The sequence below is a fragment of the Lolium rigidum genome, chromosome 7 (genome assembly GCF_022539505.1).
Source record: "Lolium rigidum isolate FL_2022 chromosome 7, APGP_CSIRO_Lrig_0.1, whole genome shotgun sequence".
Taxonomy (NCBI): domain Eukaryota; kingdom Viridiplantae; phylum Streptophyta; class Magnoliopsida; order Poales; family Poaceae; genus Lolium; species Lolium rigidum.
This window is the reverse complement of record NC_061514.1, coordinates 23731112-23750526: the sequence shown is the minus strand read 5'-3', so window position 1 is coordinate 23750526 and position 19415 is coordinate 23731112. Positions and strand designations below refer to the sequence as shown.

Below are 19415 nucleotides of genomic sequence, written 5' to 3'. Positions count from 1 at the left end.
TGATGCGTGAAAGCCAAATTTATAGCACTAGCATTGGGACTTTTAGCAAGTTTTTGCAAGAACTTTATAACTTCAGAGATGTGGCAATCATCAAAATTCAAACCATTATAATCTAAAGCAATGGGATCATCATCCCCAATGTTGGAAAAAATTTCAGCAGCTTTATCGCGAGCGGTTTCAGCGGTTTTAGCGGTTTCGGAGCAGTTTTTCGCGCTTTGCATTAGAAGTGGAAACATTGCTAACACCAATTCTTTTATTAGTATGAGTAGGAGGTGCAGCAACATGTGTAGCATTAGCATTACTAGTGGTGGTAATAGTCCAAACTTTAGCTATATTCTTCTCTTTAGCTAGTTTTTCATTTTCTTCTCTATCCCACCTAGCACGCAGTTCAGCCATTAGTCTTATATTCTCATTAATTCTAACTTGAATGGCATTTGCTGTAGTAGTAATTTTATTTTCAATGTCCCTATTAGGCATAACTTTCGATTTCAAAAGATCAACATCAGAGGCAAGACTATCAACTCTAGAAACAAGAATATCAATTTTATTGAGCTTTTCCTCAACAGATTTGTTAAAGGCAGTTTGTGTACTAATAAATTCTTTAAGCATGGCTTCAAGTCCAGGGGGTGAATTCCTATTATTGTTGTAAGAATTCCCATAAGAATTAGCATAACCGTTACCATTATTATAAGGATATGGCCTATAGTTATTACTAGAATTGTTCGGTAAGCATTGTTGTTGAAATTATTATTTTTAATGAAGTTTACATCAACATGTTCTTCTTGTGCAACCAATGAAGCTAACGGAACATTATTAGGATCAACATTAGTCCTATCATTCGCAAGCATAGACATAATAGCATCAACCTTATCACTCAAGGAGGAGGTTTCTTCGACAGAATTTACCTTCTTACCTTGTGGAGCTCTTTCCGTGTGCCATTCAGAGTAATTTATCATCATATCATCAAGAAGTTTTGTAGCCGCCCCCAATGTGATGGACATAAAGGTACCTCCAGCAGCTGAATCCAATAAATTCCGCGAAGAAAAATTTAGTCCTGCATAGAAGGTTTGGATGATCATCCAAGTAGTCGATCCATGGGTTGGGCAATTTTTAACCGAGAGATTTCATTCTTTCCCAAGCTTGAGCAACATGTTCAGTATCTAATTGTTTAAAATTCATTATGCTACTCCTCAAAGATATAATTTTAGCAGGGGGATAATATCTACCAATAAAAGCATCCTTGCATTTAGTCCATGAATCAATACTATTCTTAGGCAGAGATAGCAACCAATCTTTAGCTCTTCCTCTTAATGAGAAAGGGAACAATTTTAGTTTAATAATATCACCATCTACATCTTTATATTTTTGCATTTCACATAGTTCAACAAAATTATTGAGATGGGCAGCAGCATCATCAGAACTAACACCGAGAAAATTGATGGTTCATAACAAGATTCGATAAAGCGGGTTTAATTTCAAAGAATTCTGCTTTGTAGTAGCAGGTGGAGCAATAGGTGTGCATAAGAAATCATTATTATTTGTGGTTGTGAAGTCACACAACTTAGTATTTTCAGCGTTGGCCATTTTAGCAATAGTAAATAAAGCAAACTAGATAAAGTAAATGCAAGTAAACTAATTTTTTTGTGTTTTCGATATAGCAAACAAGATAGCAAATAAAGTAAAACTAGCAACTAATTTTTTTTGTATTTTGATATAGTGCAGCAAACAAAGTAGTAAATAAAATAAAGCAAGACAAAAACAAAGTAAAGAGATTGAGAAGTGGAGACTCCCCTTGCAGCGTGTCTTGATCTCCCCGGCAACGGCGCCAGAAAATATGCTGTTGACGTGGGAGTTGAAAATCTTTGTGGTGTAACTTTTCTTCGTTCCCCGGCAACGGCGCCAGAAAATATGCTTGATGGCGTGTATTTCACACGTTCGTTGGGCAACCCCAAGAGGAAGGTATGATGAGCACAGCAGCAAGTTTTCCCTCAGAAAGAAACCAAGGTTTATCGAACCAGGAGGAGCCAAGAAGCACGTTGAAGGTTGATGGCGGCGAGATGTAGTGCGGCGCAACACCGAGATTCCGGCGCCAACGTGGAACCCGCACAACACAACCAAGCTACTTTGCCCCAACGAAACAGGTGAGGTTGTCAATCTCACCGGCTTGCTCGTAACAAAGGATTAACCGTATTGTGTGGAATATGATTGTTTGCGAGAGAAAACGAGTAGAACAAGTATTGCAGTAGATTGTATTTCAGTAAAGAGAATTGGACCGGGGTCCACAGTTCACTAGAGGTGTCTCTCCCATAAGACGAACAGCATGTTGGGTGAACAAATTACAGTTGGGCAATTGACAAATAAAGAGAGCATGACCATGCACATACATATCATGATGAGTATAGTGAGATTTAATTGGGCATTACGACAAAGTACATAGACCGCCATCCAACTGCATCTATGCCTAAAAAGTCCACCTTCGAGGTTATCATCCGAACCCCCTCCGGTATTAAGTTGCAAAGCAACGAGACAATTGCATTAAGTATGGTGCGTAATGTAATCAACAACTACATCCTTAGACATAGCATCAATGTTTTATCCCTAGTGGCAACAGCACAACACAACCTTAGAACTTTACGTCATCTGTCCCAGGTGTCAATGCGGGCATGAACCCACTATCGAGCATAAGTACTCCCTCTTGGAGTTAAAAGCATCTACTTGGCCGGAGCATCTACTAATAACGGAGAGCATGCAAGATCATAAACAACACATAAGCATAACTTTGATAATCAACATAACAAGTATTCTCTATTCATCGGATCCCAACAAACGCAACATATAGAATTACATATAGATGATCTTGATCATGATAGGCAGCTCACAAGATCCGACAATGATAGCACAATGGGGAGAAGACAACCATCTAGCTACTGCTATGGACCCATAGTCCAGGGGTAGACTACTCACTCATCACTCCGGAGGCGACCATGGCGGTGTAGAGTCCTCCGGGAGATGATTCCCCTCTCCGGCAGGGTGCCGGAGGCGATCTCCGGGATCCCCGAGATGGGATCGGCGGCGACGGCGTCTCGGTAATGTTTTCCGTATCGTGGCTCTCGGTCCCGGGGGTTTCGTCACGGAGGCTATTTGTAGGCGGAAGGGCAGGTCAAGAGGCGGCACGGGGGCCCACACCACAGGCCGGCGCGGCCAAGGGGGCCGCGCCGCCCTAGGGTTTGGCGCCCCTGTGGCCCCTCTTCGTCTCTCCTTCGGACTTCGGAAGCTTCGTGAGAAAATAGGCCTCTCGGGCTTTTATTTCGTCCAATTCCGAGAATATTTCTTTACTAGGATTTCTGAAACCAAAAACAGCGTAAACAGCAAGCGGCACTTCGGCATCTTGTTAATAGGTTAGTTCCAGAAAATGCACGAATATGACATAAAGTGTGCATAAAACATGTAGATAACATCAATAATGTGGCATGGAACACAAGAAATTATCGATACGTTGGAGACGTATCACTGATCCATAAATTGGGTCGCATGAAGGATAAAGTCAAGAGCCTCAGCGAGGTAATGACTGCGGCGAACAAGCACGCCGGCTCGGACAAAACCAGAGACACGTCGGATGGAGAAGGAGAGGAAGTTGCTGCCAAGGGGAAGAAAAGTATCAGCAAGCCTCAGCAGCAATAAGCCAACCACAACAATGCGAATCAAAATAAACGCAAGAATGAGGAAGGACACTCTAGGCTCGTCGCCAACACGCTTGGAGGTTTCAGAGGCCAACGAGGAAGGGGTCGCGGAGGCGGCTTCCGTCCAATCAACATGGAAGAAATTTTCAACCGTCCGTGCGATCTCCATACAGGAGGCGACGGGCGACCAGCAGACCATACCAAGGCACAATGCAACTATTATAAGAAGTGGAAAGAGGAAAGCCAACACAACAAGGGGAACCACCACGAAGGAAACCCTAGTGCGGCTCAAGGTGTAGGCGATGGACATCACAGCGCGAGTAACCCCAAGCAAGCGGGGCAGTACCATACGATAGTTATCGACACCTCCAAGAGGGAAGAGAAGTTGAGTCGCAGAAGTCAGCAAGTGAACGCGATAATACCTGCAACTCCAAATTGGCTAAGATGGTCAGAGCACACAGTAACGTGGAGTCGCGACGATCACCCACCACAAGTGCGGGAACCAGGGAAGCTGGCGGTAGTTGTGGCACCCTACGTAGCAGGATACAAGCTAACCAAAGTGCTCATGGACGGAGGAAGCAGCATAAACATCTTGTACTACGACACATTCAAGCGTCTGGGACTCATGGATTCCAGCCTACAGCACATGACGACCGTGTTTCACGGCATCGTCCCAGGAAAATCTGCACAGCCCGTGGGAAAAATAACTCTGGCAGTAACCTTTGGGACAAAAGAAAACTTCAGAAGCGAGTTCATATGCTTCGAAGTAGTACAATTTCAAAGTCCATATGTAGCGCCCCGACCCGACTGCTATACAGTGATGCTGTGTGTCACCGGTTAAGCGATACAACCGGAGGTTACGGGTTTACCAATCCCCGGCCAAAACCTTTGGCAGGTGTTGCTCGGAATTGATCATCGGCACCACAACACCCCGATTGATGCCTTAACACAGGCACAGCTATCAATGCATAATAGTAAGATCAAGACTTGTGGAACAACTGGCACATCACAGACTCTACGACACAAATCATTATAGTTCAACTCTTATAATAGAGAAAGATAGCAAATATTACATCCAGAGGTCACAGACCCAACAGTACAACATGCGGAAGCGAATTAGGTTGTTCTAAACAACAAGAACCAAAATATGGCCTAAGAGGCCTACAAATAACATCCAAGCGCCAGCTGTCCCGAGATGTCCCAAGCTGCCACCTGGGAACCCCAGACTACTCGTCGACGTCCACAAAGAACCCACCTTCGAGGTCGGTGAAGTCCTCCTCTGAAACAAAGCAAACGACGTTGAGTTCGACGAACTCGCAAGATTATAATATAGAGCTTTAGCTCGATGAGGCTTTCAAAGTTGTATGGCTGTTTTGCCTAAAGCTGATTTTATTTGTAAAACACAACTCCATGGCATCGACTATTAGAACATTTTTAAAAGAGGGGTAAGAAGTAACTCTTTCTTTTGATCACCTTTCTCACCATCAACCAACCTCACCATTGTACCTGTTCATCAAAGGCACCTCCCCGAATCACCCTCGAGGAAGTTAACCTTGCATTCGTGAAATAGTACCTCTAGTACTCAGTTTTTTAATCATTCCGTTAAAGTTATTCTATGGTCTTATCGTCTATTCCCAAGTCGTCCGTAACCGTGGACACGGCTTTTCGAAAAGATTAACCCTGCAGGGGTGCACTGTGTTTACCTTCGGTACCGCCCGGCTCATTGCCTGATCATTAGCTCTCTTCCGGGGAAAGCCGGCTGAGTGGGAACAGTTACAACCTTTACCTTGTTAAAGACTTTCCAGGATCATCAGTGGCGGTAGGACAGATCACCACACTGTCCCGCGACCACTTATTTTCCTAACACCACAATCCTCATCTCGGTCTTGGCCACCATCTCGACGCACACGCAAATGGAAAGCCAAACTAGAGGACCCTGGCTAGTCCCGCTCAAGTTAGTTGGTCGATAGGGGTTCCATATAGCCCACCGAAAGGAAGCGCGTTCAGTCTTGGTTCAAGAGGTAAAGAACCCGCACCTAGGCGGTGAGAACGAGACAACCCACCACATTCCGTGGCCTCTCATCCCCACCTTTAGCAATTTATTATCCGTCACCACATTTCCATCACATCCGGCCATTCCATCAACTGTTCCAACAATTGAAACATCCACCGGACTTCTAAGAAATTAAACTAAGCATGGCTAAGCAATATACATAGCAAGTATAATTATCTCGGCCAACACTTCAATCCTATGGATATTAGGAAGGATACAGGTAATGGCAACAGATTTCTAATGCAACTAATAGGATACTTTAATCCAAGCAAAGACATTTGGAACCGAATGCAATATTATGGTTGGGAAAATAATTACGGAAATATAGGAGGAGACATGCTCAGAGGGGGGATTACGCTTGCCTTGTTGATATGGAAGGTAGTACGAGTCGTCGAAGAATTGTGGTTGCACCTCAACTCCTCGATCTACCGAAGCACAAACAACACCGGAAAGGAGCAATCAATACACACGGATGCAACAGGTGCAATGCACACTCATGATGACATGACATTTTAATGCACAGAACTTGATATAGGCTATCTAGCAATTTTAAATGGGGTACGACGATACCTACGTTACTAGGGAAGAGGGGTACCCCACATTTACTTAGTGATTTAATACTCCTAGAATTCCAATATTGTAATTGCGATCAAATATGCATGATGATGATTTTGGATAGTTCGCATTTTTCTGAGCATTTTGGTATAAAGAACACAATTTTCTGATGCCCCGATGAAAAGTTATTGCATTTATAGTTTCCACTTTTAAATATTTGCTTTTAATTATTTTATTTCCAACGATAATAATAATAGTTACCCGAATCGAAAGGGAGAGATGAAATAGTATAGTCGCGTATACGTGCAGGTACAGTCACGCACACGAGTGAGTACTGGTACAGACGCACAGTCGCGCACACGAGGAAGTACTAGTACAAAAGCCCAGGTACAGTAGCCTACACGAGTAAGTACAGTTATTGAGTAAAGGGAAAACTGCATCAAATACATCAAGAACAGAAGTACTTAGAGCATCTCCACTCGTCCCCCCGAACAGGCCCCCGGCGAGCCTTTTTTACATCCGGACGGCGTAAATCGGCCCAGTCGTGCCCCCGGTTCCTCGTTTTCGTCCGGATTTGCCCTTCATCCATCCGGCGATCCCATGCCATCCCCGGTCCCCCGGGGCGCGCTCGGGGACTCCGGACGAAAGATTTTGGCGCGAAACGTCGTGTGGACCCGCGTAGTCGGCGACAGGAAAACCAAATCCTGTCGATTTTCCCTCCAATTTGCTTGCATATCCCCATTCCCTCAAATTTGCTTGCATATCCCCATTCTCTCCCGCCGAATTTGGCCATTCTCCTTGTCTTCCAGTTCCAGTTCTCGGCGGCGTCTTCTCGTCCACCACCACTCTCCTCCTCGTCCACCACAATGCCGCCGAAGGCGCCGGCGAGGAAGCCGCGGGCGAAGAAGACGAAGCCGCCGGGCATGTCGAACGCCGAGTGGGCGGCGGACGAGAAACGGCGCGACGTGGAAACAAGCGGCAGGGCGGAGAGGGTGAAAAGAGCCGCCGCCAAGAGGGCGGCGGCGGCGGCCAAGACGAACAAGCGAGGATGATCAGCATGGCCATGAGCGGCGGCGGCAGCGGCATGTTCCCCGGCCAATGGCCGACGCAAGGTACAACCAGTTCCCCGTTGTCCTTCTCCCCTTCACTGTACTCGCCGTCGCCGACTCAAAGAGCGCCCTGAACTCGGCCAGAAGAAGCTCAAAGAGCTCAAACGGACGGACAATCCCGCCGACAGGATGCATGCGTCGATCGACAAGTGCTGGACCGACTTGAGGTCGCACGCCGACGGGAGGAACGACAAGTTCGACGGCGAGTGGCGGGAGATGCTCGCCAACCAAGGCGTCCGGATCGCCTCGCCGAAGACGACGACGGCGGCGAAGAAGAGGAACACGGACTTGGCGTTCCCGATGGGCGGCGGCGACATGGAACCGATGGACGAGGAGACGAGGAATTGGTACCGTGGCCACCGCAGCGACATCCTCCGAGCCACTCCGGCCAGTCCTTCGTCGTCTCCGCCGGCTCCTACCTCGGCTTCCTCACCATCTACCTCGTCGACCGCGGGCCGCTTCGACGTCCACCGCCGCCGCTTCCTCGTCGGCTGCCGCAGCCGCTTCGGCCACGGCGTGTGAGGAAACCGGTCCGTCTGGACACCGCCGTGCCGGCCGGGACTGCCGACGAGCCTATCTCCGTGTAATTTCCCTCCGATCGCCGATCTGTGGCTGATCCTTTTGCTCCTTTTGCCGATCAACTGGCCGTACTTGTAGCGCGGGACGGTGCTTTGTTTGAATTTAAACTATGTCCGCCGAACTCCGGGTGGACGACTGGAAATACGGTACTCCCCACGACTTAATTTCGTCCAATCCGGCGGTTGTTTCGTCCGGATTTGGGCGTGGGGAGCGCCAACGAGTGGGGATGCTCTTATCAGTTGAAGCACAGGTACAGTTAGGTACACACCACGAGTACAATCACGCTAGTATTGGAAGTACGAAAAAAAGTATCTCGAAACCTATCAACATGGGATCTAGTTTCGAAGATCTCGACACCAGGATCTCGAAAGTGAAAACGGTTCGTAATTTGAACTTACGGTTCGCAAGATATTTTATTTTGAAAAAACGAATCTAAAAAATAAAGGGAAAACTGGACCCTTCTCTCTCCTCTCATATCCCACCTTGCTTCCTCTTGCGACACTTGGCGAGCAGGGAGACCACTTCCCACCAAAATTCTGGCACCACAACACGCCACGTGTTGCATGCGAAGAGACTTTTGGACCTTCGTGAAGACCGGCCTTTTTTTAGAGAATTCGGTTCATTCCCTAGCCTCCTCCGATATTCAGAATTTCTTGTTTTTTTTTTGAGGGTTTTCAGAATTTCTTGTGATCAGATGGAGGCCGTGTATAGTTTCCTAGGAGAAGGCCGGCCGTTTCAGATGGAGGCCGTTGTGTCGTGTGACATTCCCTCCCTTGGGCTGCTAGCTAGCTAGCTAGTGCACATCGACATCGGGTGGCCAATTCAGCCCAACACGGGCCTTTCTCCTTCTCCTTCTTCTTTCTTCTTTCCCCACAAAATTCCAATCTTTCTCCTTCTTCCTCTTTCCCCACCGCCAGCCACCATTAGCCGCCCTTTCTCCTCTGCTCCCACCCCCAGGGCCGTCCCGCTCTTTTCCCCTACGCAACCCTAACCCTAGACCGTCCGGCCTGCTGCCCCCGCAACCTCAACCTAATGGCGGATGAGCCGCAGCCAGAATCAGTTCCCCCCGCCGCCGCCGTGCCGGAGGACGACGACGAGGAGGAGGAGGAGGAGGAGGAGGAGGAGGAAGACGAGGAGGACGAGGAGGAGGAAGACGAGGATGACGAGGAGGAAGAAGCGGAGGAGGAGGAACATGACGAGGAGACGGATGCGCTGCTGGAGCGCGCGCAGGTGGTGATCTCGCGGGTCCTCGAGCAGGAGGCCGACCCCAACCCGCGCCTCATCCACACCCTCGCCACCATCTGCGAGGACCAGGAGGCTAGGTATCGTATCTGCCCCCCTCCCCTTACTGCTTCCTGGTTGATTGGATGCAAGATTGCTCCGAGGGACAAGTAGTACTAGAATTTCTTCTTTTTTCTCCCAGAGAGAGAGAGAGACAAGTAGTAGTAGTAGAATTTCTCTTTGCTAATTAATACTCATGTACTGCGTCTGCAGACATTTGCAAGACTGCGCAAATGATCCATCCTTCAACAATGCAAACACGAGGGGCTCCCATACAATAGGCAAGCTGGCGAATTTGATAAAGGTGCGTGCTCTGCTTCTCTGCTTGCACCACCGTAACCTGAGTGAGTGTTCATTGCTAAAAGTAACAGTTCGTGTTATCAGGATAACGATGATTTCTACGACCTCGTCTTCTGTAAGTTCTTGTCGGATACATCATACTCCGTGGCAGTACGCTGTGCTTCTGCTAGGCTGCTCCTGAGCATCAATGATGCGTTGGCGGTTAGTTAACTACTGCCCCCCCCCCCCCACACACACACAGCGTTATCTTCATCACTTTTCTACATTCTCTAGTATTAACTTGATTCGCCTTTGTCTGCAGTCCCAGTTCCCGCACGCTTTTGAAGATGCTACTATTGAAAATCTAAAAAAATGGATAAGGGAAGACGCCCAGGCATGTGATTGGAAGCATTTTGGGAATGGTGAAAACCCCACAGATACTGAGATGCTGAGAACATATGCTGTTGGGTTGCTTTCCATGTCGCTGTATAGGTATTTGATTCCACGACTTACCAAATGAGATTTTTCAGCAGCCTTTTTGATACTGTTGTTAATCTAATTATTGCATTTGTTTTCTTTGCCAGTGGTGGGCAATTGGTAGAAGACATCTTGAACATTGGGGTATCAGCCAAGCTCATGCATTTCTTGCGAACACGAGTCTATGGGGATGTCACATCTTCACAGCAAGATTCCAAGCATCCTCCGGGTAGAGATGATAACAGGGGCAGAGTACGGCTTCTTCAAGACAGTTTGGTATTGGACGGAACAAGGGATGGAGATGGAATGCCGACTGACCCAATTTTGGAAAAAGTGCTTGATCAGGGTGCTGTGATGAGGCAAGCAGAGGGAGAACAGTTGATGGATGCCACTGTTGACATGCCCCAGCCAGATGGGCTAATGTGCTCAGCTGGTTCAGATGCAAAGTCAGTCTATGGGGAAAAGCATCCTGCATGTGAAAGCTTAAGAGATGAACTCTTGAAGAAAAAGCTGAGTCGTGCAGGATCCCGATCAAGAGGGAAAAGCAAAGCAGGTGAAAGGTTGCTTGATAGTGAACAGACACCTTTATCACCAACCTCAGCATTGGGAGTTGGAAATCGGGCTAGCAAAGACAAGAATGAGGATAAGGTCGAGGTCCTAGAGAAAGCAATCAATTTGAACAATAGCTCTGAAGCCTTTGAGGCGGCTTATACTCTTATTTCTAAAGAAGAATATGAAGACCGGTTCAGGGATTGCATAATTGGCTTGAAGGATATAACTGATATTGTTTTGAAGGCAGTTAGAGCTGCAGAAGCTGAAGCCAGATCTGCAAATGCACCTGAGGAACCTGTGAAAGCTGCAGGTGATGCTGCTGCTGAGCTTGTGAAATCTGCTGCTTTAGAGGTATGAAAAGACATAGTGGACTTCCCAAAATACTATTAGTAGTTACTTAACCCTTATTCATTTTCTGCTTCACTATTTGTGGTAATTTTTATGGCATGTGTTTTGAAGGTTTGGAAGAGTGAAAATAATGGCGATGCAGTTGTATTAGCTGCTGAGAAAGCTGCAAGTACTGTAGTGGATGCTGCCATGTCCACTAGTGTTTCACGGTAATGGAAGAAGCTATCTCTCTCTCTCTCTCCCGTCTTTCCATTATCTTGTTGTTCTTTCTCTGAGTTTTATTTGGTGTTACAGAAGCTCTGACCAAGTTAAGGAGGAGCATGTGGTTGAAGAAGATGTGAAAATCAGTCCGGACCAGGATTTGGAAGATTTTGTTCTCCCTGACTACGAGCAGCTCTTGCAACTTAGAGAAAAATATAGCATTCTGTGCTTACAGGTTTTGGGAGAGTATATCGAAGCTTTGGGTCCTGTTCTGCATGAAAAGGGTGTTGATGTTTGCCTCGCCTTATTGCAACGGGTCATCAAAGACCAGGAGGGATGTGGCCGCGTTTCTCTACTTCATGAAATCCTTAAACTAATTTGTGCCCTGGCTGCCCACCGGAAATTTGCTGCGCTATTTGTTGACCGGGGTGGTATACAGAAGATCTTCTCTGTCCCTAGAATTACTCAAACATATACTGCTCTTTCTGCGTGCTTATTTACTTTTGGTTCCCTCCAGGTAAACTTATAAACCTAAACTGGCTGGTCATTCTGTATGCCGATTTGTTGTCATTTGCACCTGGTCGTTCATTTATCTTATTGCTAAGCATGCTTAGTTTTTGCAGTCTACCATGGAGCGTGTTTGTGCGCTTTCATCTGACACACTCAACAATGTGGTTGAGCTAGCTCTTCAACTCTTAGAATGCCCACAAGATTCAGCTAGAAAGAATGCTGCCATATTCTTTGCTGCTGCTTTTGTGTTCAAAGCTATTCTGGATTCATTTGATGCACAGGATGGGATGCAAAAACTTCTGAGTATTTTACATGTTGCGGCATCTGTAAGGTCTGGGGGTAACTCTGGAGCATTAGGATCTTCCAATACGAATGAAGGGAATGATCGATCACCTGCTGAAGTTCTGACTGCGACAGAAAAGCAGGTTGCATATCATTCATGTGTTGCACTACGTCAGTATTTTAGAGCTCACCTTCTCCAGCTTGTTGATTCCATTCGGCCAAGCAAGAGTATCCGTAGTATTGCTCGGAATACTTCCAGTGCAAGAGCTGGCTACAAACCTTTTGACATCGGCAATGAGGCTATGGATGCTATTTTTCTTCAGATCCAGCGGGATAGAAAGTTAGGACCTGCTCTTGTGAGAACTCGCTGGCCTGTGATGGATAGATTCTTGCTCTCCAATGGTCATATAACGATTCTGGAGTTATGCCAGGTAAAAATATGGTATTGTTTTTTGTCCCCTTTTCTAGAAAAACAAAGTTTGTAGGTAAGATGTTTTAATTTATAACAATCTGTTTCAGAGTTTACCTGCAGATCGATATCTTCACGACTTAGCTCAATACGCATTTGGAGTTCTTCACATCATAACACTTATGCCATACAGCCGGAAATTGATAGTGCATGCTACATTAAGTAACAGCCGCAATGGTATGACCGTTTTACTTGATATAGCAAACAGTGTTGTTGGCTATGTTGATCCTGAGGTGAGTCTTTCCTTCTCAGCTATGCATTAACTAAGCTTTACGAACCCAGCAGTATTTTCCAAAGTTCTTCTAAATAAATAACCTTTTTACTGCCTTTGTGTGTTAGGTGATATGTCCAGCACTGAATGTGCTTGTCAATCTCGTATGCCCCCCTCCTTCAATCAGCAACAAGCCGTCCTCAACTGCCAATCAGCAACCTGGGAGTTATTCAGAAAGCAGGGACAGGAATGCTGAAAGAATTACTTCAGAAAGAAATCTAGCAGCGAACCAAGGTGAATCTGGCACACCTGTAGTGCCATCTGGAGTTGTTGGTGATAAGAGAATATCGCTAGGCATAGGAGCTGGGGGTCCTGGTCTTGCTGCTCAATTGGAGCAAGGGTATCGCCAAGCTCGAGAAGTAGTCAGATCCAATAATGGTATAAAGATTCTTTTACAGCTTCTTAGTACTCGGATGGTTACACCTCCTGTGGCTATTGATGCTATTCGATCCCTTGCTTGTCGTGTACTGCTTGGCTTGGCTAGAGATGATGCAATTGCTCATATACTGACAAAGCTCCAGGTATGGTGGACTGCAGAACAATGCATTTCTTTTCATCTGTTTTCTCTTGCTATTATCTCAGCAACAGGTAACTGCTATCAATTACACCCTCTGTTTCACATATAGGGTCTGTTCCTTTCCCTCATGCCTTGTTTTGAAATATATGTCCTGTACAGAAATCAATAGTGTAGTTAATGAGGTATGTAACCTTACTAGGTTGAACACAGTACCTACTCAAACCTAATCGTGGGACAGTTGGTTAAACATTTTCACCCCCCCCCACACACACACATTTTCTGTATTACTTGGTCTGTGAAAATGCTGTGGGATGCAATGGACGGAGGGGTAACCAAGCCTGTCCTTGTTGTGAATAATAGATTTGGTGAATACCCCTCTGTGATGTACTTCTTTCATCCTCTTTTTACACGTGTGTCCCCTAGGTATCTTTTTTTTGCGTGTTGCCTCCTAGGTAAGTGACTAACTATTAACTTGTTATTTCAGGTAGGGAAGAAATTATCGGAACTGATTCGTGATACCAGTACCCAGACATCTGGAAGTGATAATGCAAGATGGATAAATGAACTGACCCAAGTGGCAATTGAGCTTATTGCGGTAAGAAACAACTCTCATTTCATGTTATTTTCAGCTGATCAGAATTTTATATACGTAGATGTTTTTTTTCTGGTATTTTGCTCTTCATCAAGTTGATGAGCACGCTGTTTTGTTTTAGCGATTTAGTATTCCATGGTAACTTGCGAACATTTTATAACCAGAGTGGTGCTTAAAAGTTAAAAATGGCGCTGTTGTGGGAAAAAAAAACTTGTGTTCCTTTGATGTTATCCAGCTATGCTTGCTTCCATGTTTTATGTGACAGGCTCTCCTAATTTTAAGATTTTAATTTGTGCCTAATATGCCACTGTTTGATTTTGCACTGCTTAAGTGGGAAGGATGGGCTGAATGACTAATAAGATTGCCTTTTTTCTTTCTCCTGATAGGTCTTGACAAATTCTGGTAAAGAAACAACCTTAGCAGCAACTGATGCTGCTGCTCCAGCATTGAAGCGCATAGAGCGAGCTGGCATAGCTGCTGCTACTCCTATCTCGTACCATTCCAGGTTTGACTTTGTATAATGTTTTCCTTCTTTCATTTACTCTCCTAGCTCCATGTTCCTACAGCCGATCTTCCGTTTTGTGTGTAGGGAACTGATGCAACTGATACATGAACATCTCCTTGGATCTGGTTTGGCTGCTACTGCTGCCATATTGCAGAAGGAGGCTGACCTTGCACCTTCGCAATCAACTGCTGTGGTGCTATCTGTCCATCGGGGGGCCGTTGCTCAGGAACCATCATCTCTTCAAGTTCAGCAACAATGGCCTTCTGGCCGTGTGCAGGGATTTATGCCCAACAAAACATTGACTGCCGCAGATCAAGCTGGCCAGAGATCAGATTCTGTTGTCCCTTCATCTAAAAAGAAGCCAATGGTCTTCTCACCCAGTTTTTCTAAACGAGCTCAACCCTTTCTTTCATTTACTGGAGATGCGGCGACATCACATAAAACACCAATGCCGTTGTCACTTAAGAGGAAGCTTGCGGATACGGACCTTAGTTCTGCATCAGCAGCAAAGCGTCCTGCAATAGCTGATCAATCATGCCAATCTCCTGTATTTAAAACTCCTGCTCCTACTCGCAGAGGCCTATCTGTGGCGGTGGATTCTCCGACCACTACTGCATTTCATCCAGGAAGGAGCAACATTTCCACAGAGAACTTTGAAGATTCTCAAGGCACGCCACATCTTTGTGCAAATGATCAGCAATCAGGAAATTTAGAGCGCATGACACTGGACTCACTGGTTGTACAATACCTGAAACATCAGCACCGCCAGTGTCCTGCTCCATTAACAACTTTGCCACCAGTCTCTCTGCTGCACCCTCATGTTTGTCCTGAGCCTAGCCGCAGCATCAGTGCACCACCAAATGTAACTGCCCGTATGGGAAGTCGTGAGATAAGCAGGGAGTTTAGTGGGATCCAAGTACCTCGTAGGGATCGCCAATTTATATACAGCAGGTTCAGGCCATGCCGTGTTTGCCGTGATGAGTCTTCGCTGTTGACTTGCATGACTTTTATTCAAGATGCATCACGAGTGGCAGCTGGAAACCATAGTGGCGAGTTAAGAATATTTGACAGCAACACTGCAGGTATCATAGAGACACAGTCATGCCACCAACATCTTGTTACAACGCTGGAGTCAGCATCTTCTGGTGGTGGAAATGAGCTGATTCTCTCGTCGAGCTTAAATGAGGTTAAGCTCTGGGATGCTTTCTCAGTGTCTACGGGGCCTTTGCACACATTCGAGGATTGCAAGGCTGCTAGATTTAACCATACTGGAACTTTATTCGCCGCCATTTCTACTGATGCAACTCGCCGGGCAGTTCTACTGTACGATGTGCAGACACATAATATTGATATGCAGCTTCCCAATAACTCAAGCCTGGGTTCAGGCCGTAATTATGTACATCCAATTATACATTTCAGTCCTTCAGATGACATGTTGCTGTGGAACGGGTTCCTGTGGGATAGACGCAGTCCCAACCCTGTCCATCAGTTTGACCAGTTCACAGACTATTGCGGTGGTGGCTTCCATCCAGCTGGAAATGAGGTAGTCTTTTTCTTGGGCTGCAGTTATTCATATTATCCTATCCATTTCATAGCACTGCCAATTTTGCCTAACGATGCAACTGGGATGGACATGGGATGTTCTTTTCCCGCATGACTTTGCCCACCGGGATTAAAGGGATAATTGGGACTTCACATGGCGGGACCCATGGGACCCACGGGAGACCACCAGCCAGCATGCATGCGCTGACCGTGGTCTGAAAACGTGGTGTTCCTGGTGAATGAAAAAACTGGCGCGACGCTGCCTATCGCCTAGTCAAGCTGGGATAATTGGGACAAGCGGGCATGCAGTTTTATCCCGCCCCTGCAGGACGGGATGCTCGCCTGTGTGCTAAGTTGATTGTGACAGCGGGACGCCCTGCGGGATAAGCGGCAGGCCCGCCCCACTTGAATCCTTAATTTTGCCATGAAGAAACCTCCACCCCCCTGTTTGAAATCTAGGGCATGTAGTTTCCTTTAAACTTGTATAACAGCATGCATTTTTTGCCCTCACAAGGCCTCCACTTTCCTCACTTGAATCCTTAATTTTGCCATGAAGAAACCTCCACCCCCCTGTTTGAAATATAGGGCATGTAGTTTCCTTTAAACTTGTATAACAGCATGCATTTTTTGCCCTCACAAGGCCTCCACTTTCCTCACTTGAATCCTTAATTTTGCCATGAAGAAACCTCCACCCCCTGTTTGAAATATAGGGCATGTAGTTTCCTTTAAACTTGTATAACAACATGCATTTTTTGCCCTCACAAGGCCCCCACTTTCCTTGCATTACCATTTTCGATGTAAATTTAAGTCAGTATACAGAAGAAATTGTGTTTATGAATATACTTTGGATGTGCTACCTTCTAAGATTCTGGGCATAACAAGTTATAGATACATAAGGCCAAGCTCATGTCCACTTTCTGAAAACAACAAAGTTTGTGGCTAAGTTCAACAGTGTGACTAGGTTAAGGCTGTTCAGCAAATGTGCCTTATATTTGCAACCTGATTTTCATGAGTCAGCTTTATCTTATCTTTCCAGCCACATAAATGACCTCACTAATTATTCTGCAAGAAAATGCCTAAGTATAGTAAGAGAAGTGGAGGGTGGTAAGATAATTATTGCCAAATGGGTTTACGTTGCACTTAAAAGCCTTAAAATGTGACAGCCTTGGGAACAAGATCCATGTGGGTGTACTTGCTTATAGTAATCATTTGATTACCTATTTTTAAGTAGGTGCAAGTTTAGAAGTGTACGTTGTTGTTCTGTAATGCTGAAATGAATGTATTTTTTTCTAGATGTTACTGTAAATCTGCCATTTCTCTAAACCATTGCATCAAACTTAATTCAAATATTAACCCTTAGATCTTACTACTAAAAGGCAGCAGCAAGACGGGGGAGACATTACTTACACCTTATCAATTTTCTAGGGAGGAATTCGTTTGTAATGTGCTTATCTTCTCATCTCTGTCCACAATGTTTTGCAGGTGATCCTAAACTCAGAGGTGTGGGATCTGAGAAAATTTAAGCTTCTGAGGAGCGTCCCTTCTCTGGACCAGACAGTGATCAAATTTAATGGCAGGGGTGATGTTATCTATGCCATCCTCAGGCGTAATCTTGAGGATGTAACATCCTCCATTAATACTCGTAGGGTCAGACATCCTCTGTTCCCTGCATTTCGGACGATCGATGCTGTCACGTACTCGGATATTGCAACCGTCCAAATAGACCGTGGCGTCCTTGACCTTGCCATTGAGCCCAACGATTCCCTCCTTGGAGTTGTTGCGATGGATGATCCCGACGAGATGTTCTCCTCTGCTCGCCTATTTGAAGTTGGCAGAAGACGACCGACTGATGATGATTCAGATCCAGAGGACGGAGGGGACACAGAGGACGAGGATGACGATGATGATGACTCGGAGGTTGATGCTCTCCTTGGGTCTGATTTGGCGCTGGGGGACACGGATTCAGATGAGGATCAAAGCAACAGCAGCGATGATGAGGGCGGTGACGACGATGATGACGAGAATATGAACAGTGGGAATGAAAACGACGATGACGATGCCGAGTTTGATGAAGGCAACTTTGATGTGGCAGGCGGGCTGCTGGAGATCATGGGTGGCCGGGACGGCGATGAGAGTGATATGATCGAGTCCTTCAGTAGCGGCGACGACGAAGGCGGTTGGATTATGTAAGAGAGTAGATGGTTTTATTTTTGCATGGTTAGGTTGCGGTTGCGAGGACATCTAGTAATGGGGCATGAACTCTGAGGCGTTAGATGTTGTATGTAAAGCTGGTGAAACTTTGCTTCGTCAATTCAAAATTTTGGATAATTTGATGTGTCGATGTTGTGAGCTTAGATTTTTTTCTCATTTAGCAATGTTACTTCAGGGTATGCAATTTCCAAGGTTACTGTGCGTAGTTACCTTGACGTTTCTGTATAGACAATGAAGGAGATGGACAAAAAAATCAGGTACAAATTTAACTTTCTGATTTTAATTGAATAGTCATTTTGTGTTATCCTTTTGTTGATTTTAGAACTGGCTGTGTCTTGATGATTGCTACTTTCAGGGATCCAACTTACTTTTATGAGTACCGTCTGTTACTCCTTGATGTCACCAACTTCTCACTGTGGTTCGGCTGCAAACCTAGATATGATTTACCATTTGCTTCCTTGTTTGTCATGCTGCAACTCTGACCTTTTTTGCTGATGAATGCCGTTTGCAGATCCAGAGCAAATATGGGAGCTCTGGCAAATCCTGGGTGAGTGCATGCTTCTTGTGGTTGTTCAAATAGCCTGACGACCAGGAGAGGGAATTTCGACATCTCAGCCTCTGTTGTGTTGGTTGGGGCATCTCGATTGTTTTATTTAGGCAGCTAGCGAACTAAGTTCCTGATTGGTATCAGCAGTAGCTTGTCCTTGGTGACTGGTGACAATCAGATCATAATCATACGGTTTTACAATGTTCCCTATGAAGGATGAACCTAGTGGTGTCAAATTTGGGAGATTTTGACTCGACCCTGCCTTGCTGTGGATGAAACACATGCAGAATCATTACATTGTCAGACCAGGAGTGCAGATTCGAGAGCTAGCTAATGTTTACTTGCCAGTTTATGTACTGCTTGTTTATGTTCTTTTACTGTAGCTTTTGTCATTTTGATTCATGCATGTGTAGAACACATGTACTTAGTTTTCATCAAGACCCGTATGTGCAATGACCTCTCCTTTTGTAGCTCCAGTGACCTCGTGTACTTCAGCTCCTAGGTTCCTTTTCTCTGCTGAAGATTGTATTCGTCTGTTGTACTCTGCTCTTTATATATTTTCTGTATGGTGGTGCTGCACAACACTTTTCCTTTAAGTTCTGATTAAATATTTCTGAATTGAGTCAATTGCATAGATGTGTACACTTATCATTTCATATGCATTCTCGTTCAAATTGGCTATTATGTGCAGACACGTCATCTTGGAGAGTAAAGACCAAAAACAGTTAAATCATGTGAAACTTGCCTTTCTCGTACCTAATGTTTTGGTTTGCTGGACACAAACCTGGCCTGAATGATAGACTAATACTACAGTAGAACTGCAGCTTAACAGCATCTGCCTCTTTAAAATAGTGG

General features: G+C 45.5%; 1 protein-coding gene across 3 annotated transcripts; it reads left to right on the top strand.

The window, feature by feature from the left end:
• The first annotated feature begins 8875 nt into the window (after positions 1-8875).
• Positions 8876-19127, top strand: LOC124673948 (DDB1- and CUL4-associated factor homolog 1-like). 3 transcript variants are annotated; one of them, XR_006992881.1, is made up of 17 exons: positions 8876-9298; positions 9471-9561; positions 9642-9758; positions 9859-10028; positions 10121-10916; positions 11025-11122; positions 11208-11631; positions 11729-12337; positions 12426-12608; positions 12715-13167; positions 13648-13758; positions 14142-14260; positions 14345-15803; positions 17285-18080; positions 18189-18270; positions 18369-18431; positions 18525-19127. XR_006992881.1 is itself a non-coding variant. In XM_047209993.1 (14 exons), the coding sequence occupies exons 1-14, from the start codon at positions 9009-9011 to the stop codon at positions 17990-17992; spliced, it is 5619 nt and encodes a 1872-aa protein (XP_047065949.1). In that variant the 5' UTR covers positions 8876-9008; the 3' UTR covers positions 17993-18141. The 3 variants fall into 3 exon arrangements, 2 of the variants coding, with proteins under 2 accessions (XP_047065949.1, XP_047065948.1); XM_047209993.1 differs by lacking the exons at positions 18189-18270; positions 18369-18431; positions 18525-19127 and having other exon boundaries at positions 11738-12337; positions 17285-18141; XM_047209992.1 differs by lacking the exons at positions 18189-18270; positions 18369-18431; positions 18525-19127 and having other exon boundaries at positions 17285-18141.
• The last annotated feature ends 288 nt before the right edge of the window (positions 19128-19415 follow it).

What these genes read in the sequence shown, in the direction of transcription:
- LOC124673948 (XM_047209992.1), top strand. Translation starts at nt 9,009, where the DNA reads ATGGCGGATGAGCCGCAGCCAGAATCAGTTCCCCCCGCCGCCGCCGTG. An exon ending in TGCGAGGACCAGGAGGCTAG is followed by an intron (nt 9,299 to 9,470) that starts GTATCGTATCTG and finishes CTGCGTCTGCAG; the next exon opens with ACATTTGCAAGACTGCGCAA. An exon ending in ATATACTGACAAAGCTCCAG is followed by an intron (nt 13,168 to 13,647) that starts GTATGGTGGACT and finishes TTGTTATTTCAG; the next exon opens with GTAGGGAAGAAATTATCGGA.